We start from the raw sequence: 21,824 nt of genomic DNA, 5'->3' as shown, positions 1-21,824 counted from the left end.
AGAGAGCTAATGTCACAGTTGGGTTCACTGTACGCCAATGTAAAAGAGGTCAGGTAATTGAAACTGAAACCACACTGTCAATGGCCAGGAAATCTATGCCATTACTGTCCACAAAAATAATAGACTTGGAAGGCAGCGTTTATCATACATTCTCAAACTCCTTCCAAGTATATAACGCCCTTTCGAGTGAGTCCCCTGCCACCAGCCATCTCTGTCAAACTAGAAACAGAGGCAGCCTTTGTCTGTTCCCTCTGCAGTCCATTCCTTTCCCAGCAGTCTCCATCTTCACCTCTACCTGCGGTGAGTCAGAGAGGGAGAGGTGATGTGGAGGGCTCCCGGGGTGCGTCAGTTGAGCCGGGGGTGGGGGGTGGGGAGAGGGGCGGAGGAGGGGGTGGGGTGGAGGCACTGTAGGTCACAGTCCTGCAGTCTGTCCAGGCACTGGGTTATGCTCCCTCAACATTTCTCACTTTCTGACTGCTGGGGAAGGAGAGGGAGAGAGAGAGATAGAGAGGAAGGGAGAGAGAGAGAGAGGAAGGGAGAGAGAGACAGAGAGAGAGGGAGAGAGAGAGAGAGAGAGAGAGAGAGAGAGAGAGAGAGAGAGAGAGAGAGAGAGAGGGAGAGAGAGAGAGAGAGAGGGGGGGGAGAGAGAGAGAGAGAGAGAGAGAGAGAGAGAGAGAGAGAGAGAGAGAGAGAGAGAGAGAGAGAGAGAGAGAGAGAAGGAGGAAGAGAGAGACGGCGGGGGCAGCAGTACTTAGTGGCTGACATGTCTTTGTTCAGACCCAGTGCTGCAGTGTGCTGCAGTGCAGATGATGTCATTTCCACCTGCTGCCTTGCTTCTCTGAATGCGATGCACGTACACTGCAGAGGGAGGGGGAGGGGAGGGAGGGCCAGCCGAACTTGAGGGAGGGGACAAAGAGAGAGTGCAGCCAAACAGAACCACAACAACACTGTGACATCACCAAGGTCCTCCCACTCCTTCCTAAGTGTGTGTAGCGGCAGACATAGTCACACTCAATGAGGCAGTGACACCCACACACACGCGAACACACGCTTTTTTGAAAGGCAGGAAAAGACATGATCATACATGTAGCTTAACCACTCATTAATAACCACCTTGCTGCTACTTGAGACATGAAGATGAGCTGAGAATCAATTACATGTTGGTTCTTGTCTAGTCTATTTATAACTTGGTAAATACAGACCAAAAACTTTCCTGAAAGGCACAAATGTAAAAAAATGTATAATTTAAAATAAAATTCAGCACTATTTTAAGTAATTCTGACAGGAAAATTGCATAAAAGCAAATGATCAGTGTTAAGGAACCCTGATTTACATAACCAGCTATGACCTACATATTGCATGTATTCTGTCACATGACCCTCTCATGCCCATGGAAATGAAACTCAAATTCTATACTTGCTCATATGCCAACCTTCCACCATAAGGAGCTTGGGAGGTGTGTGTAACATGCATCTTCCCAGGTTACTGAGAGAGGAGAGTGAAGTATTCACTGTTTCTCACGCACACTGTAGAGTAAGAAGCATGTGTATGATAGCAGGAAGCTCCATAATCAAGCTCTCAATGGTGAGCCTACTGAGCCAGCTCAAGCCAGTGACACCACAACTTGGGAATCAGGAGCAGGTTCAGCCTGTCGGACAGGCTCCAGCCGTGGCTTCTCTGTGGTCGTGACTCACCGGGGGAGAGACGAGTCACAGTCCATGGTGATGGGTCTGGAGTCGGGGGCCAAAGTGTCACCGTCGGGCGCCGTATGATCTGTCATGTCTACGTGTCATCTCTACGTGTCAACTGTTGGGAAAGCGGTCTCCTCCAACTGCTCTCGCTTGTGAACCAGAGAGAAACCCGACAGACAGCCATCACTCTGCTGCTGCTTGTCTACAGCCTGCTGGAGTCGTGAATGCAGAGACTGCGCACAACTTTGTGTTTGTTGGTTGCTTTCAACACACAGTACTAAATAGAGGAGGAGTGGTTGGTGTGAGGAGCCAGCGACAGCGTTAGAGACGGGTCAGTGAGCAGTGAAGGACAGCTCTCTGTCCTGACTGAAAGGAGAGACGACAGGGAAAGAGCTGTTTCACCACAGACAAACACTACTTTGCTATAGCTATGGGGGTGATGACTTGCACATACACACTTGCACACACACCCCTATTTCGTATTCAACCTTTCTAAATGCATTAGGCAACTGCGATGGAGTCGACCAGGTATTACAAGTAGCTTATCAAGCACTTACTTGCAGTTAATTAGCTTTCTATTTATGATGTAGTAGTATTGAGTACAGGCATACGAAAGGCCACCAGAGACCAGTTAATCATTCATGATGAATGTTCTACTCCCTTATGTACGGCTCTACCACAAAATGCTATTGGACACCTGATGTCTTCAAGTTTCTCCCTGTTCTCCCTACTGGATGATATAAAGCCATGCTTTGCTTGGCCTATTATGTTGTACAGTGTCTACTCACAGTGGTGCCATCAAGCCGGAGCATTATGGACCCAGACCACTCATGACAGGGTATGAAGCGGGTGCTTGGGTAACAATTTATGCCATGTCAGAAGTAGAATAACAGAGGGCTGTGACATTTAATACCCAGACACTTTCTATGTTCTCAGGAACACAAAAGTTGAGCCCTCTAAAGTTTGGACTTAAACCGCTCACTATTCCCATGTAATCCTATTGCACATATTAGAACCTCCCAGTATTTCCCAGAGGAGAAGGGAACACCTTTAATGTTCAGCTGTGAACCTGTGGCTCTGTTCCTGCCAGTCCCCCTCAGAGCTGGACCTCATTATCTTCACACAGCTCGCAAACCCCCACATTGACTAGTGAGACTGTGTTCCTGCCTCCCTCCCTCCCTCTGAGTGTGTGCGTGTGTGCCTGAGTGACAGGAGCTGGTATTTGTGGCCATGCAGAGGAACAGGCTAAGCCATCTGGCAGCAGTTCTCACAGCTGGGACCTAGCAGTCTGTTAATCAAAGGCCAAGTTTCCAATGGCATAATGACCAGCTTGGTTTGTCTTTCTACTATTTTCCTTGCTGATCCCTGCATCCACGGGGATCCAAGGGAAAACAACTCTGCATATAATTCAGTGATATTTACTGTAGAACAGAGACTGGCTGTTTATTGATGTGGTTGCTTGAAATAATTGCATTGGCAAATGCTTCACCATATGATCAGTATGTACTCACGTCTGTGTGAGTGGATAATCTCAACACAGCTTCAGTTCAAATATAAACCATATAAAAACACTATAAAACATAAAAGAACCGATGAATAATAATAAAAAACAACATAAGTCAGAGCTTCCCCGTGTGGGATTCCAGTGAGATGTTTTACTACAGCAACAGGTGCTTCTAAATAAGACTGTTGAAAGTTTCCAGATCTACATAAATATCCCAAACCAGCAACCCCCTCTTAGTTAGTATTTACACTGTAGAGGCTGATGGAAAGCTCACCTGGACTGGGCCTAACAGCAGCCCATCCTGGCAAGGTCATAAACAGGCCAGCCAAGCTAGCGTGCCGGTGACCTACTGGCAACTATCCAGCTTTCCAGAGATCTCTTTCAATTGAGGATTACTGCTAAGGAGTCAACAGGAGACAACACCATGCCTGTCTCTCACTGCCAGGACATGGTGCTTACCTTCAGCATAGAACACCACTCGATTGGAAAATGGGCCAGTTGGATTTGAGACGTTCTCAACTGACAAATAGATCAAATGGCTCATTAACTTCCTACTGAGCTTGAGAACTGCAGTGTGAATCTAGCTTCAGGCATTTGGGTGGATGCGAGTATCAAGGAGATGAGTGGAGATCATTCAGATGATGTATCTATCTGATGAATCACAGAGGGGCTGCAGGGAGAGGATTTTGTCTAAGCTCTCCATTAAAAGAACAACAACACCATTTGAATAAACATGTTCATAGGACTGTATGCCCAACAGGCATGACACTGTTACCATAAATATGACCACTGGAATGAAGACCTCTGAAGGAAAAAAAGAAAATAAATAACAGATACTTTAGCCTTCACCGTGTTCCTCTTAATACAATACAGTTAATGTTATCTTGAAAACTGTATTACCAAAGTTAAAGCGAAAGATTCCCTTCATTAGTTCCCAAAAGTTTTCAGAAATGTTGAAACTTCTGTACAAGAACTGTAAAGTTGATTATGTCTGAAGTCTTGAACTGGGTCATCCTAAATTGCCTGTAAAGCTTAAGGGGAGGAATGGAGAGAAGCCACAAATGAGCCATTTCCACTAAAGAGCCATTTCCTCCTTCAGATTCCCATCTCTATACTCTGCCCTGGGGTAGGCCATCATTCTCAGGTAAACATTTCCACTCCACTGGATTGGCCCACTCTCAACCCATCTAGATGTATAAAACACTGTAGCACTAGCCCTTTGAATGACCATGAGCTTGATTATGGAATACACTTGGAAAGTCACCTCCTCAAGTCTCCGCTGTGTTCTGTGGAGCAAGTAAAGTATTGCATATAATAGCTGTCTCTTTGGTTAAACTTTAAATAATATAATGTAATATTGTAGACAGAGTAACAGGAGAGAGAGAGAGAGAGAGAGAGAGAGAGAGAGAGAGAGAGAGAGAGAGAGAGAGAGAGAGAGAGAGAGAGAGAGAGACAGATTCAGGCAACACTGGCTCTATGCAAGTATCATCATAGCAGTCTCAATAGTGAATTTGTTTTATCATCTGACCTCAGTCGGGTATAGAAAGAAGAACGGTTTTGTAAAGGTGTTTCGGTTAAGGTGTAGCTAGCTATGTAAGCTACAAATGTAAGCTACAATGGCATGTTCAGAAGCAACAGGTAGAGAACTAGATTTTGCGGTAATGGGATGTTTCGTTTAGCGAGGTTGTTAATCAATAGAATAGTAGCTAGTTACCTCTCGAGCCCGGCCGAAAAGTGACAATGTGACTTGTCGGCTTCTAGTGCTAGCGCTCATGTTACTGCTCATGTGGTGCTGAAAACAAGCGCGCTACAGTCGGCTAATTTTGAATGTGTTCTATTTCTCATCAAACCTTACCTTATATGATTTCAACTCTTTCAATGTTAACCTCTCACACGTGCTGCTACAATTTAGTTATGAGAACAACCCAGGCGACAAAGGTGCTGTCAATGACAACGGCAACACGAACAAGAACATTTAATTTAAGTCAATACTATGAAAACAACATGATGCGACACCCCTTGCCCAGTCAGTAATTTATAATGCGCTAGACTTTTAAGACCAGTGATCAACAGCGAGAATAGACAGGAAATGGTGATGTGTTAACTTGCAGGAGTGCAAAAAATTGCTGCGAGCTATACCTAATTACCCTTCCCCCAAAAAACTCGTTTTGTTCAATTTTATAAGTTCACAAACAGAGATGATTGAGAGAAGAATGAACGCTGAAAGTCATGGCAGCTTACACGTGAAAGCATCACTCCAGAGGAATCACACTGAGTCGGCATTGTAGCTAAAGTATGAATGCACATGCTGTTTCGCAAGCTCTATGAGTAAGGACATTTACGCTGCATAATAGTTGTGGCTTTGTGAGTCCCATTTCGCAAATAGAAGGCAGTGGAAGCCTGTTGTGTCCTACAACCTAAGTCTTTGACAGGGCAGCAAAATCATGGGACAGTTTGGATAAAATATACAATATTGAAATGTTGTCTATTACAGATCGATTGGAGATACTACAGGCCTTGAAGTTAGTTTGCTACCACGCCAACTCTAAAGCCTACACAAAATGAATATGGATAGAACATTTAAAAATCAAGTCAGACACAGCTGAATAGGCTACAATAACACTCATTGACAGCACATCACATAGTAAACTATTCTGTCTAAAGCCTTGGAAGCTAAGTATTTAACTTAACTTTTACTGAGACACACATAACACAGAGATACAGATACAAAAAAAACACCCACGCAAAGATTTAGCTTAACACATCCAACCTTCTACTTCAGTTTCCATTGGAGTCCCACTGAAGGCAACTGTTTCTCTTGTCTCTAGGAAAAGATGTAATTCACTGGCATTGTGACCAAAGTCCAAACATGCTGTATTTCACTCATATGCACAGTTTTCCAGTTCTTGAGAGTGAATGGTTTTGTGAAACAAACGGTTATCCTTGGTGTGGAATGTCCATACAGCACTCATCAACAATGGAACAAAGTAGAAGAGCGACGTGAGGGAAGAGAGAGATAAAGACCGCTCACTACTCTTCCTATCATAGCCCCCTCCCCTTCACTTCTTTATCCTACCCCCTCCTTCCCCTCCTGCGCTGCTCAACAGTCCCCCACTAGCCTGCAGTAAAATAAAAAGATCGGTGCTAGTAGTCGTCGTGCGCACGTGCCGCAGGTAAACAGACGCCCTAGTTTCCCCTCCAGCAGTCTTGCTTTTAAAAGCTCGCGCCCCATTGGCGTTCTCATTACTATTAATAATTTGCGCTTTCATTTCTAAATTCCATTTGCTCACCAACATCGAGCTCAGGTGGGAATAACTATTTTGTGCAAAGGTGGGATTTCACTATAATGGAAAAATACTCGACGCATACTGATGTTTACACCGGCTCATTGTGCTTGAAAGTGAGTATGCCAGCTGTCAATGGAGTCTTGGTAGGCTAAATGATGACTCCTGTGTATGAAAACTATGCAAGTAATTATTTTACAAATAATTTCCCTGTCCGAGCAATTTGATCTTTTTTAAAATAATTTTTTATCAAAACACGCCCACCGTCACACTGCATTGTAACGTCTTCAGTTTTGTCACGCTGGTAGCTACTGTAGCTACGGCAGACCAACATTCATGAGGAAGAGAGCCGGGTTGCTCTGGTTTATCTGTTGGGGGCACGAGAACCCAACCTCTCTCTGCGTAATAAGAGACCACCGGGTCCGAGGACAGTTCGATAGCATTAGCTCTCTGTCTTTTCTGTCCTGCCCATGGCTCCGTACCTGCAGTGCTGCAGAGGAAAGGCGCCCCTTCCCCCACTCTGCATTATGACAAATCAAGGCAGGCAGGCAGCTGTGCCATTAGCACATCATAGCACAGTCCTAGAATGAACGGTTGGGAGAGCGAAATCATTCAAGCAGTGGTACAGCACTGCATCTTTATACAGAATCACGTTACTGAAGTGTTGTAACATGTGGTCAGTTTATGTGCGAATTACACGCACGGATGGATGGCATAAGGCTTTAACTGGCACGTGCAGTTGTATTCATGCCTGCCGGCAGTTTGTCTTGTTAACTTTGTCTTAAGCCCACGTTGGTCATTCGTTTAAGAGATCGGTTGTTACACGCCAGTAGTCTTGACACATGCTTCGTTTTAGTCAAATCGTCGGAATCTACAAGCGTTCAGGCAGAAAGACTTGTTTAGTCTGAGCAGTTTTCACAAAGCGCGTGTTAATGTCGCTGTCCTGTGTACTGTGGTGCTGAAAACTGCTCAATCTCCTTAACCAAAACAAGTCCCTTAAATTTAAAGTGTCGAGGCGACAATAACTTATTACAACTATCAACTAGATGTTTCATAATGTTCAATGATACATTCATATAGTAGACATATCTGGCACTATTAATGAATATAAAACATGTATGCACCGTCCAGATATTTGAGTGACGTAAAAGACTACATCTATTGTACAATTACTGTCTTCCAGTGACATGGTATCTCACAATTCTCCCAGAAATGCCACTTAGAATATATAGTTACACAATCAAATATCAAAGTGATGTTTTGTTTGCATTATATCTATATATTTATTTGTGTGTGTCTTATATATTTTCAAGTGTCTCTTGACTTAATAAAAATATGTATGAGTCAAGATTATTTAAAAAACATCTTTAACTTACACACTTATCATTAGAGACCTAGTAAGCACCTAGTAGGATCGCTGACCTAGTATCCAGGAAAACAGGCTGAGGCATGGACCCCTGTTTTACCTATTTGGTCAGCTATCCCAGTCCTGTATGCATCTGTCTGCAGACTGAATCCCAAGCCTTTGTACACTCCCTATCTCCTAGGGCCACAATGAAGGAGAAAAGGCTCAGTAAATGAACATTTCTGTACAAAACCTGACTATATTGATAATATCACAGACCACAGCAGTGGAGATAGGCAAATAGGGAGTGGAGGATGTGTTAAGGTAAGGCAATAGGCTGACATTCCTCCTCTGCTTTGTGGAAGGAGAGTGTGAGCCAGCCCCTCCTTACTAGCTTCTATGAATGGGCTGGCGGGGCGAGAAGAGAGGCAGCACGGCGGAGCCGAGTATGAATGGCGGAGGGATCTACTGCCAGGTCCCGCTCTGCCTGGGTGCCGGCGGCGGCGCCTGCGTCTCTCCCCCACTCCCTCCAGGGCCGTCTGCAATGCAGCTGTCCGGTCAGCCCACACCACTCCTCCCCTCGCTACTGGCCTACTTTATTCTGTCAATGCTCGCACACTGCAGCAACGGTCCCTTAACTCCACATGCGCATGCACACACACACACACACACTCATTTATAGTACTGGCACACGTGACAGATTACAAAAACAAAGAGATAGGCACCCATCTTCCCCCTTATGAATGTCTATGCCAATATTTCACTAGGATCTACAGTCATTCAATGTCCATATTTCCTTGGATTTGGATGGCTCCCTTCATCTGGATGTCCTTAGCAGATGTGGAACGCTGTCATAGTTTCCTACTAAACCCCACGTTCAATACCTAAGAGCATACAATGCTCAGTAGAACCGTATGCCATTTCTCTCTCCTTTCTCTCTTTCTTCATACTTTCACTGCCTAGTGCAGTATGAGCTAAAAGCTCTGAATCAAGATGATTCACTCCAGTTATTGATCCAAACATGTCTGAATCAGATCCCTTTTTGACACGGCTGTATCCTGAGGAGATATATACTGGAGGACACAGCGTAGAGCCTGGTGCTCTGCAAGGACCTGAGATCAAACTGAAACTACTACTGGTTCATCACCATGAGATGAGCATCAGGCATGTCAGAGGTCCTCTGGTCTCTTTGGTGGCAACACAAACACTCTCCCAACCAGCCACAGGGGCGAGAGCAATGAAGATAAAGAGAGAGAGACAGAGACCAACGCAGGCATCAACAGACGAACACAGAGAGAGAGAGAGAGAGAGAGAGAGATAGAGAGAAGGAGGAGAAAGGTAGCCGTACCGTCCAGTGAAAGCCAGTCGTGTTGGGATGAGGGCAGTGAAGGCAGGGCACGGGCCTTGTATTCAAACACCACAGAGTTGGAGATGATCTGGCTACTGGCTGCAACCTGCAGTGTCACCAGCCCTGTGTCATGAGCTGTGGAGGAGAAGACACACAGTCTCACCACGGGCAGCATCACTGCATGGACTGTAGAGATGTGGGAGCTGATCCAGTCCCTATCAAAACTACTCCCTTTAACCCTCACGATACTCTCCCATGTTGATCACTTCTATCTGGGCATAGTGCTGTGTTTGCCAGATTGGGACTCAAAACAAACTGATGGGTTGTGCATACATTCGTATTAAACTTCTGTCTGCATGGGTTTGATGTAGAATGCATTGTACGTATGAGAACTACAGCATACAGTGTAAAATGATACTTCAACTTGAGGTTTGGAAAGCATGTTCTGAATCTTAGAATAAACTGTGTGACTGCTAGTGGTCCAGCTCTGCCCTGCTATGAGCCTGTCTCACCTGGGCAGTAGCAACGTAGCACCCCAGGCTGGATGAGAGAGGCAGGGACAGAGATCTGGTCAAACAGGCAGCTGTAGTTAGAGCTGGCCTCCTGCCACGGGCCAGTGATGAGCACCTTAACGCCGCCCTGGAACACAAAACAAACACATACAAAGTCACGTCTCTAGGGAGAGCCTGATTGAATCATTTATTGAATCAGAATTCATTTATACTGCTTGATTTCTCCAGATTGTTTAGTATCTTGCTGTCATCTAGTGGTGACTCGTGGTAATTACAATAATAGACAATAATGTTTCTCATTGGTGAAGCCAGGGCTGCCATCTGGTGGTTGGTAAGTGATACAGCCCCAAGAGCAGTAACCTCTTAAACTATGTATGGTGGTATGGGTGTAGGTAATATAACTCTTGAGCTGCCCTCAAGTGGCTAGTTGATGCAATTACAATGAAACAAACGTGATTTCGCTTTATACACAGTATATAAAGAAACACAAAAAAGCTTTTTTGTGTATGTATAAGAAACATACCATAAGTGTGAAACACACAAAACAATCCACAACTACAACAATCTAACCAAATATCAGTGTAGAAGTTCACCTCAGGGTAGGACCATTCAGGGGAGTAGTCTGTGACCATGAAGAGCCTGCCTGTGGCCTGTAGCATGCCCAGAGCTCCCTGGGCCACGGCTGCAGAAACCACCTCGGCCACATGCATGTAGGCCAGCGAGCCTGGCTCCCCACCGGGCCCTCCAGCCCCTCCACCCATGGACTGGGGGCTGCAGCAGGGCTGCAGACAGAGCTCTGAGGGACTGTACCCGGACCCCCGGGGCCCGCTATCCTCCTGGCCCTGCTGGGGGGCACCGCTAGCTGCAGCCTGCCCGTCGGAGCCGTGGGATGCCACCAGCTGGTGGGCGTAAAGGGCTCCGCCTGCCGCCATGCTGGCCCCGCTGCCGTCCACAGAGATGAAGTCGTTGATGAGGTCAGAGAACTGGTTTCCAAAGGAGATGTCAAAGTGGTCCAGGCTGATCTCCATGCCTCCTCCTCCCGCCCCCCCGTTGTTGCCCGGCCCAGCCAGGCCCTGGTGGGCTCCCACGGTATTGTAGAGGCCCTGCACCATGCCTGGCCCCTGCAGGAGGGGCTGCAGCTGTTGCTGGGAGCGCCCGGAGCCATCGTTGCCGCTGTTTCCGTTGCGTAGGGACACGCCTTCCCCTCCTCCTGCCCCTCCTCCCCCGCCGTCAGAGCCCTGCTGAAGGTAGTGCTCCGTCCCCCCTCCCTCTCCGCTGCCCCCGCCACAGGCTGCCATGTGATCCCCAGGCTTGAGTAGACCATCCGCCCCGTTCTCATTGACTCCAGCCTGGCCTGAGCCCACGCTGCCTGGCTGCTCCAGACCCACCACCTCCTCATGCTCGGGCCCCAGACCAGGGAAGCCCCCCTGGTACTGCAGCAGCTGGAGAGAGCCAGCCTGCCCGGGCCCCTCTGTGGGAGAGCCCCCATTACAGTTGGCCCTGTGCTGGCCCTGGTGGCTCTGGTGGTGGTGGTGGAGGTGGCCATTGCTGCCAGGGGAGTCAGTCTTTACCACCTGCAGACCCAGGTAGGCTCCAGAATCGTGGGAGTTGTGCTCCATCATGTGGGTCTTCTGGCCCAGGCCGGGCCTCCCTTGCTGGGCCTGGCCGGCCTGAGAGGTGTCCTGGAGGAAGAAGCTGGGTGAGCGGCTCTGGTGGCTCAGGTGAGGGCTGGACATGGCCTGACCGTAGGCCACAGAGGCAGCACTGGCCGAGTAGTCCTGCTTGGCATCAATGGCACTGAAGTCCATCTGCTCCAGGGTGGTGCTGGGGCTCAGGCCTCCTCCAGAGGGCAGCAGGGAGCCTGCGGGGGTCAGGGAGAGGGAGCCCTGTGCTGGGCCAGCCCCGGAGGACACGGACACTCCACCTCCACAGCTCACCACGGCCCCAACCTGGTAGCCGCTCTCCTTGGCCAGCTGCTGCTCAAAGGACGTGTCCTCCGTCTTGATGTTCTTCACCAGGGCGGAGTTGAAGCCGTAGCTGTTGTCAGACATGGGGGGCGAGCGGAGGCTGCCGTTGGTGCTGCCGCCTCCCCCGGAGCAAGAGGAGGCCGACGAGGAGCCGCCCTCGCTCTTCATCCCGCTGCCCCCGTAGGTTTGGCCCTGCTTGGGGTTGTTCAGGAAGCAGTCCGGGTCAAAGTTCATGCTCGTCTCGGGGATCTTGATGGCTCCAGAGTCCAGGCTGCTGGAGAGGACCAGCTCCTCGGACACCCCGGCCGCAGACAGCATGGCCAGGCCGTCCGCTCCCCCCGCAGCCCCGCCGTCCCCGGCTCCCCCGCCAGGGAAGGCAAACTTGTGGCTGTCGGAGGTGACAGACAGCACCATGCCCTGGGAGGCTGGGTCAGGGCCCATGAGGTGGGCGTTGGGCCCCCCGGTGGGAGACATGCTGTAGACGGCGTCTCCGGTCACCTCCGACATGAAGACGCTCTGGGACAGGCTGGACATGACCGAGGCCACGTGGCCCATGCCGGTCACCACGGGGCTGTCGGCCATGTCTGGGTCGCTGTTCAGCCCGCTGCTGATGGAGACCGGGGAGTTCTGCGTGGTGTCGGGGACCTCCACCTGGTTGGTGGAGGAGACCTCGGTGCTGTTCTGGTGGAGCAGCACGGGCTTGTGGACCTTGCCGTTGCGTTTCTCCCGGGCGCTGCCCGCTCCTCCTCCCCCTGAGCTCTTGCCCCCTCCATGGCTGCTGTGCTCCGTCTTGCCCTCCGACACGTCGTTGTTCTGGACCTCAGAGTGGTTGCTGCCGTAGCCCCCGGAGCGGGGGTCCACCTTGGGGGAGATGATGCGGTGTTTGGCGCTGTTGCACTTGTGATGCACGCTGCTCCCTGCGCCTGTATGGTGACAGAGAGAAAGGGAGGGGGTTTCAGAGTTCATTTCAGGCAGCCTTAAACTCAATTTAGTATAAATCTGTTGAGAACTGGAAATGGCATTGTAACCACAGCTAATTAGACATGCACTTGAGAAGAGCCCTACAGTCCTCATGGGAGACCATCAGTGAGTATACAGTTAGGGTAATTTCCTAATTCTGATGACTCTTCAATGTGCTGAGGCAGTTGGATTTATATTCATAATCATTCGGTTTGAACCGTCAACATTTAACAGCTGCATCAAGTTAACTCTGAAGCTGTCCACATTCACTCTGAGTTTGACACAGTGGAATGACCTCGTCCATACACACACTGTCCCTAGTTTGTCTCCGTTTGGCTCCCAGTGCCTGCCTGTCTTCCTGCCTCCCTGTTCCCCAGTCTGTCTCTGTGGGGCCCTGGCTGTCCCTCTGTCTGTCCCTCTGTCTGCCCCCTGTGCCCCTCCCCTAACCCTTACCCAGGGTGCCTGTGCAGAGGCAGTTGTGAGTCCGGGGAGGTGGCTTGGTTTGGTGGCTGTCCAGAATCTGCTGCACCAGCTGCTCCACTGAGAAGCCAGAGCTGCTGTTCCCGTTGCTGCAAGTCCACTTGATGCCATGAACTGCCGGGAGAGAGGAGGAGACAGAGACGTCAGCCGGCCCAATAGGCCACCAGCCACGCCAGCCCCTGCTCCACCCACTGTGTCCCTGCTGATCCCTACCTCTCAGCACACACTGGATTCTGCTGAGCCACCCAGCCCAGCCACTCGCCTACACAACTACCCTGCACCGGCCTTGTCCTGACAGTCTGCATTCAGCACCGCGTACTCCATTATTCTCAATAACTTGTATTACCTTTCAAGCTCGGTCTACTGTTTACTCCCTAGAGCTGACAAACACAGAGGCCAGAGGGATTCTGTCTCTCGATATCTCTCTTTCTCTCCGTCTCCCTAACTCTCCCTGCATCCCGCCAAGTCGTCACTTCATTTCTCTCGTTGCCGCTTCCTTTCCTCTGTCAGTGTGTTTCTTGCTGCCCTCCCTCTGTGCCTGTTTATGAAGGTTACCCTGCCTCTGCCTCTGCTGTCCCAGGGGGATCAGTGGAGGGGAACCCAGCCTAGCCTCTCTGGCGGTAGAGAAAAGAGCCATTCTTCTGTACCACACCTCATCCTGCCACAGTCACACCTCACCGGTTCCTCCTAATACCTCTCTCCCCTCAGCAGGCTCTGCTCTCCAGGAGGCTGCCTCTGGGGCTAACGCCTGGAGGGGCAGACGTCACTGCTGCAGGCACAGCCACACGCCCAACCCAGCTCCACACATATGCTAATACTGTACGTCTGATGTGGAACATATTTACTGAGTATCAAACAAAATCAAGGCAGCTCTAATATGGGCCCCCCACGCATCGCTAGCTCCATTAAGCTACATAGGCGGATGAGGGAGGAGAAGCATGGGCATAAACAGCAGAGCGAGAGAGTACGCTGTGTGTGTGTGTGAGAGAGAGAGAGAGAGAGAGAGAGAGAGAGAGAGAGAGAGAGAGAGAGAGAGAGAGAGAGAGAGAGAGAGAGGGTGAGAGAGTGAGAGAGTGAGAGAGTGAGAGAGAGAGAGAGAGTGAGAGAGAGAATGTGTGTGAGAGGGAGAATGTGTGTGTGATAGGAGAGAGAGTTTGTGTCTTTGTGCGTGTGTGTGTGTATGTGCATGAATGCATGTGGATCTGCATGTGTATGCAAAAGACAGAATTTGAGAGTTTCTGCTCAGGAGCAAAATGAAATCATAGCGACAGACGGAGCTAGTGGAAGATAATCTGGGTGATTGGGATGTGGCTGTGCCTCCATAAGCGGTGGGATCACTAGCAGATTACCAGCTTATCACCAGCAGATGTCAGCAGAGCAGATGTAATGCAGTCAACAGCATAGAGCACTCTGCTGTGCTGAACACTCAGCAACGCAGCCATAAACACACCGAGACAAGCCCCAACGCAACACCCTCACACTACATAACTCTGCAAACCTCGAACCAAATGAAGATTTGATTGAACACAACAACATCATACAGTTGTAAGAGACAAACAAATCTCTTCTGTTTGCAAGTGCGTCCTTGCCTACTCTGACGGGCTGTTACGTTTTGCAGTGCATGTCCTCCAGCTCACGACTTATCTAAACAGGACCGAACATTTGCTGAGAGATGATGATGAGGGTGTTAGTCATACGGAGACTAAGAGGGCTGTTGTCACGCAAGGTGTCCTGGTGTGAACTTCCCTTCGTGACAACCTCAGCAGGGTGACAGGAGGAGCGCCTCTGTGCCCCGCTCTGACTCACAGCCTGACAGAGCCAGAGTGACAGGCCAACGCTACCGCTTACATCCACCATGAAGCTCTGCTGCCTTTGTCTAAACAACATCGCCTCGTGCCAGCCTTGTCACAGCCCCGTCACTAATGGCTGCCTGGTGTCACCCCTGGAAGCCTGGCTGGGTGACGTGGTCAAGTATTGCATCGTCTGTCTGCTCGCATGCCTGGCCGTCTTCTCTCCTCACTCAGGGTCATGTTGTAAAGCAGGGATGACAGACGTGCCACAGGGCTCTGTTGCTGTCACACAGTACCAACCAGCCAACCAGCCAGTCAGCCAGCCAGCCAGTCAGGAATTTCAGTCCAGGCTGTCTTCTGAGCAGGCTTCTTATGAACGCCACTGGGTGCTTCACACATCACATCCCATCATCTCTGAACCACTGGGCACAGGGGGGAGAGTGCTGTGCTGCTCAGTGGCTGGGCCCCTTGCCCTGCTGTCTACATCTGCCCTGACCTGGCCCAACCCTGGCCCTCCTAGTCTGGCTGTCTGGCTGTCTGGCTGTCTGGCTGGCTGTCTGGCTGTCTGGCTGGCTGGCTGGCTGTCTGGCTGTCTGGCTGGCTGTCTGGCTGGCTGGCTGTCTGGCTGGCTGTCTGGCTGTCTGGCTGGCTGACTGGCTGGTTGACGGTGTGTTTGTAGGGGGCAGTCGTGTTTGAAAGCGGCTGAGGGCATGGCTGGGGCAGCTGCGTGTCTCTAACAGTAGTCCAGCAGTGAGTCAAACTGCCTGGCTGGTCTGCTGCATCATGGCGTGACTGAACAGAGCTGACTGGCTTTGACCCTGAGTCGAGCCCAACAACTCACATGTCTCTCTCATCAACCACCCCTCGAGGCTTGGGTAGGCACCAGGTCAACAAGGCCAGCTTTGTTATGCATTTGTCATGCATTTGTTTAATTAAGTGTGTATATGTTTGGTTGTGTGAGTGTGCGTGTGAGAAAGAGAGAGAGAAAGAGATAGAGAGAGAAAGAAAGAAAGAGAGAGAGAGACATATGTGTGTGTAATTGTGTTGGGAGGAGCGGCAAAAATAACCTTTGCTGATCCATGAAATCTACAATTTTGCTTCGACTTTTGTGTGTCATTAGGCACATCAAATCATCATGAAATATCACACAGAGCGGACGGAAAAGTGAGGGAGGAAGTGGAAGAAAGGGCAAATATCTTTGCAAAAGTTTATACATTAACATAGCCAACTTTATTGGAGTTACTCCTCTGAAATCTGAAGCCTTTTTCTTTGGCTGGGAGTCTTTGCTAGTGAGCCTGGGACCACGCTACAGACCGTCTCAGACCCAGCTGAAGCAAGGCTTCACATGAAACCTACATTCTCCTATCTCCAGGCTCCGTCCAGTGTTGCCCCAGCCAGCTCAGTATGCGGCTGACTAACAATCTCCAGGTACGAGAGGAGCGAGCAGGGAATACACCCTGCTCGTCTCTCTATATCACCCTGCTGAGAGCTAATAGAATGGCTTTACGATCAGGAGGAGATCCATGGCGCTGTGGACGCCCTCGATCCCCTCCCGCGTAATGCAGACACACATCGGATGAAGAATGAGCACTGCTTGTAAGATATGGGTCACTCTGGGGAAAATGTACAGTTGGTAAAGGGCTGATGCATAATTCAGAGCAGAATAACGCATGGATAACACAACATGGACTTCCTCTGCAACCCTCCAATTTGTGGTGACAAAGAGGCTGTAGCTGCAACGCGCCACTAGGTGGCAATGTTGCTCTATCGCAAAGGCGATGTTGACATTCTGGCCGAGCGCGAGAGAGATAGCGAGAGAAGTTCGAGAGGGAGGGGGCGTGAGAGAGGGACAGAGAGAAACGGGAGATAAAGAAAGAGGAGAGTATGTAGCTGTGTATGTCGCCTCTTCATGTACCCCGGCAGGCGGAAGACATCTCCGCTACACCCTCACTGTCCAGACAACTCCCCTCGTTAATGACTTCATGCATCACTGCGAATGCCGTTGGACCTGCATTAAGCCTTTGAAGTCCTAAATGAACGTACAGCAGTCGACAATGCCGTGGCTGTCGTGGCCGGAGCCCTGTGCTGAAGTGAGTGCTAAAATGACAGGCAGCCGTGGAGCAGCGGAGGGGGTAAGGACACAACACATGCTCCAGCGATGATGGGCCGGGCCTTGTCTGTATGCAGCCGGTGTCTCTGCGTGCATCTAAAGCTGCTGACACGCTCCTCTCTACCTGGCCACATCACCAATAATCAGCCTTGTGAACATCACTCACAGTCCTGCCCCTGCCAAACACCCTGCCACTGTCTGGTCCTGAAAGATGCCTTTAACAACCTCCCCAATGATTATTCAATGCAGTGTGGAGCTTACGATTGACTATTATCAACATCAGACAAACCCTGACATTTACCAAAACACTGTCTCAATGTCAGGAGCAGGAGGCAGCCTGCTGGGGCCACACTATCTCAGAACATGGTGAGACCTGGTTACATCACCAAGTAGAGAGAGAGAGAGAGAGAGAGAGAGAGAGAGGTAGAGAGAGAGACAGGGAGAGAGGGAGAGAGAGAGAGAGAGAGAGAGAGAGAGAGAGAGAGAGAGAGAGAGAGAGAGAGAGAGAGAGAGAGAGAGAGAGGTGAAAGATTTCTGGTGAGTCAGACACTCTTACGCCCACGCACCAGCATCAATCAATAGCCATCTCCCCTGGCCAGGCCAGCCCTGTGCTGCCAGGGCTGCACCTTATCTCACTGGGACAAGGTGTGTTCTCAGGCTGGCCCAGTGTGGCGCCAGAGGTCTGGGGGAGAGCTGACCCATGACCTCCACCCAACCATGTGATAGCGCCAGGAAGAAGCACAATGGACATTGACTACACAGTAACACTTAGCATTGTGGGCTGGCTTCAGAGGGCACTCTCCATCCACACAAGTGCTATGAAGGGGCTGAGTATTAAGGATGACAGGGCTCTAAGAGGAGTGGGATTAGTCTCCACTCATCCTGAATATGGAAGACTGTGACACAGGCCTAGAACTATATTGAATGGGATAGGTCAGATACTCACACATGGGTTTGAGTTGGCCAATCAGCTCCTCCTTGGTCCACTTGGCCCACTCCTTCTTGTCTGTGTTGATGGAGCACAGTATTGGCCCACATGGCTTCCCACAATCCTCTATGGCTGGAACATTCAAGTAGTGGACGAGCACAATATCAGGGTTCTGGAGGGAAAGAGAGAAAGGGAGAGAAAGAGAGAGACAGAGAGATTGGTGGTTGGGCACACACTTTCCCCATCATGCAGTGCTCACAGAGAGGGGACACCGGAAGGAACGCAGCTGTAAGTGGAGCCTGGTGTGTGCGCACACAGTCTGTCATCTGGCCCTCACACACACAATACAAGACTCTGAGAGAAAGGCAAACCACAAGTGGCTGTGAGACAAACTCACACTGTGTCGTCTTTGTGTGTGCCGATGTGTGTGTGTGTGTGTGTAATCGCCCTATGTGTACGTAACACACGCTTATGGCGTTTTGTCAAGTCCTCCCACATGCAGAGTTGATGCCCTCAATTAACCCCTCTGTATTTACCCAGTAAGAATTTAGGAATTTACAGGCTGCTACAGTTACCTCCGTAAATTCCCTAAATTGACAGCTTATGAATAATAGGTGGCGTTTAAAGGAACGTCAAGCTTGTGTGAATAACATCAATTTAGTTCTGTAATCATGAATGGCTTTGATTACGGAGCAGAATAAACCATCGCTGGAGAAACATTTGCTCCTCAAGACTCTATTCATTACACACACACACAGACGCATATGACTGAACACACACACCTACAAAAACACACACACCAACACACACCCACATACACACATCAACACACATACAAACAAATAGATTTCGAAGCCCCTGCACAGAACATCACAAGCTAAGTTGGGTAGATAGATAGACACAGGCTCAGGCACGCGGACACACAACACTAACATAGAGACATGCAGACATGGTGATAAAGAAAAATGCACTGACAACATATGGGTGACTGCAGTTTGAAGCTTCATCAGTGCTAAGTGGTAAATACATCAACAAGCTGCAGGTCTGTACTCCCTCCCTCCCGGTCTGGCCCATTAATCTGAACCCACAGCACAGCACAGCACAGCACAGCCCTCCCTACCTCCCCCGCCCCCCCTCTGCTCCTCCTCTGCCTCTCCTCCTTGACTCTCTTCTCTGTTTATTAAGATCTGTGGAACAGGCCCAGTGTGGATGGGCTGAGCTATTGCCCTGCTGAGGGCTAATAGAATGGATGTGGACCCCAATGCTGGCTGCTGTGTCTGTCTTGTGATATTGAAGTGGGCACTTGGGGACGGTCGCTCCCCTGCTTCCATGTGACAGGGCGGTCTACTGTGCCCTGCCCCCAGATGGCATCACCAGCTGTGCTAATCGCCAGGCGATGCCCTCAATCCTTAACTAGCACGGAAGAGGCGCACACAGGCTTCTGCACGCGCCCATGAGTACACACACACATGCAGGAACACATGTGAGGGGATGGGCACGGAGCTCACACGGACCCAAAGAAGGACACGCTTGCACACACACACACACACAGACTCATACACAGACTCATACACATGTCCACAAGATGCACAGCAGTTAGCTGACTGCAATAACACAATAACACACACAGTTAACCACAGTCCCTCTCATACGACACCCATTCACAACCTCACACCCAGATGGTGCCTACCTTTGCTCGCACACAGACTCAACACTCTGGCCCCTCCGAGCATTTGGCAACCTTACAGCTCATCCAAACACTAGCAATCTGTGGAGCTGTGCTTAAGTATTATGAATCTGCCATCAGTTGTAAATCCACGTGAGCCAGAGGCGTATGACGTTTGTAATGGTCTCCCTCTCCCTGTTTACCTCTCATTCTCTCCTGCTCTCATACTCCCCCTCTATTTGTCTCTACCCAAGAGGGCCTTTACAACACTGTAGCAGCTCTCTACTCACACAGGCCCACCTCCACTCCAAGAACAAAACAACACAATGAAAATGTAAAGCGTCACATAAATCTATCAGGATGGTAATTTAATTTAATTTCCTGCTGGCTACTTTGTTTCCACAGCGTGATACCAAGAGGTTGGTTCAACCGACAGAAAAAAAAGCTAAGGGGGTAACTTTTTCCGGGATACTTTTGCAGAGAAAATGAGATCTCATTAACTTATTGATTAATTGTGTAATGCAGTCTTTTGGTTGTTTTCCTGGAGGTTTCCCTGGCGGTTCAATGGGCTTCTATCCAGCTGCACTTCCTCAGTGGTGGGGGGATATGGTTTCAAGAGCGTGTGTGTGTGTGTGTGTGTGTGTGTCTGTCGATCTGTCTGCCTGTATGTGGGGCCTCCTTATGGGGGAGACCATCTCAACGACTCAACACGCAATCTGCTTGTGTGGGATTCTGCCATTCAAGTTGTGGATGAAGCTCCTGCTAGAGAGGTGAGAGGTAGAATGAATGCATGTATAATGTGATGGCGTTATGTTCCTGTTCACTGCGCCTCACCACAGCAGATGGATGGATGTTGAGCTAATTACTCCTGGAGTCTAGGGGAGGCAGCCACGGGGGCTGCAGGCCTGCAGAGTGGGCGGCGGAGAACCTTCCCACCCCTTCTCACACACACACACACACACACACAAAGAAATCACCAACGCAACTGTGGGATGAAGGTGCAGTCGTAGCCAGGCAACAGGTTTCTCCGCCTCCCACACGCGAGTGAGAAGAGGCGTTGTTGGACAGCTCAGTGCCGTGTCACCTTGCCCTGGAGTCGTCCTCCGTGTATGAGACTCCTGCTCCGAGGCCAGCCAGCCAACTGGCTTGCTTGGCTTGGGACACGTTTATTAACGGTGCTGCGAGGGCTCGGGAGAAGACAACCCCATGCCCACACGGCCCCCAGGCCGGACCAGGCCCAGTCTAGCTCCACAGGGCTTGTCCACAACGAGGCCAGATCATGTAAGGTGTCCACAGCCCTGTTGGTCCCTCTGACCCTGTCAGCACTAGGCCTGACCCCTGTGCTCATCTCCCTGTAGCCAACAGCAGCCGCAGCAGCTTCAGCAGCTTCACACCACTGCCACCACTCGTTAAGGGGCAGAGAGACAGAGAGAGATCCCTGCTCCGCTCTTCATGGGCCCGCGCAGCAGGCCTCACTTACAACAGCCTCGCACAGGAGCGATAAGAACGCCATTAACATGAAAGGATCTTAATTAGCAGGAAAGGCTTCATGGGATGTGGATGAGCTGAGGAGCAGAGCGGAAGAGAGGAGGAGGAGAAGGGAGAACAGAGGAGAGGAGCGGGACGGGGAAGGGGTGAGGAGAGAGAGAGAAGAGGTGAGGAGAGAGAATAGGGAAGGGAGGGATGGGAGAGGAGAGGAGAGGGGGGAGGGAAAACGAGGAGGGGAGAGGGAACACTTGTTCTCTCCTGATAAAAACCCACATGAGTGTGCAGGGGTATCATAGCCAAGCAGAAGAGGAACAGACAGCGTCAGACTGGGTTTGAGTCTGGCTGGAGGGCGACTCCCCCCAACCCTTCTCTGAAGAGAAAGGCAGCAAATAAATGAATCAAGCCAGACTGGCTTGCATGGCTTCAGAAGTGCACTTAAACTACTCCATGACAGGAACACCTACACTATTTTAAATGCAAAGCATTTTGGAAATTGGAATTCTGAATTGCTTTGTCACAAACATTCAATGTCAATTCATGAATATATTGATGGAGGGAGCAGAGATGGCACGTTGTGTGTTGTGTATGCAGAGAGAATATGTGGCTTTAATAGTTTATGGATGGTGGTTTGTGCCATATATATTAGCATGTTCTTGTCTACCTGTAATGTGGGAGAAGAGGACTGTGTGTGTGTGTGTGTGTGTGTTGGCCGGTATATATCTGTGTGTGTGTGCTGTGTTGGTGTGAGAGG

At 49.9% G+C, this 21,824-nt stretch overlaps 1 protein-coding gene across 1 annotated transcript in view; it reads right to left on the bottom strand.

The window, feature by feature from the left end:
• The window catches only part of camta1a (calmodulin binding transcription activator 1a), a 252,833-nt gene that overhangs the window by 14,166 nt on the left and 216,843 nt on the right, over positions 1-21,824 (bottom strand). The window contains exons 7-11 of the mRNA XM_084680920.1: positions 17,938-18,091; positions 13,065-13,205; positions 10,278-12,574; positions 9,685-9,811; positions 9,173-9,307 (exon numbers count right to left, since the gene is read on the bottom strand). Coding sequence (XP_084537046.1) covers positions 9,173-9,307; positions 9,685-9,811; positions 10,278-12,574; positions 13,065-13,205; positions 17,938-18,091 — 2,854 coding nt within the window. The remainder of the gene's footprint in view (positions 1-9,172; positions 9,308-9,684; positions 9,812-10,277; positions 12,575-13,064; positions 13,206-17,937; positions 18,092-21,824) is intronic.

This window comes from Hypomesus nipponensis, chromosome 18 (genome assembly GCF_054491055.1).
Source record: "Hypomesus nipponensis isolate SF chromosome 18, ASM5449105v1, whole genome shotgun sequence".
NCBI lineage: Eukaryota > Metazoa > Chordata > Actinopteri > Osmeriformes > Osmeridae > Hypomesus > Hypomesus nipponensis.
The sequence above is the reverse complement of the archived record's forward strand: the minus strand, read 5'-3'. Positions and strand labels throughout refer to the sequence as shown.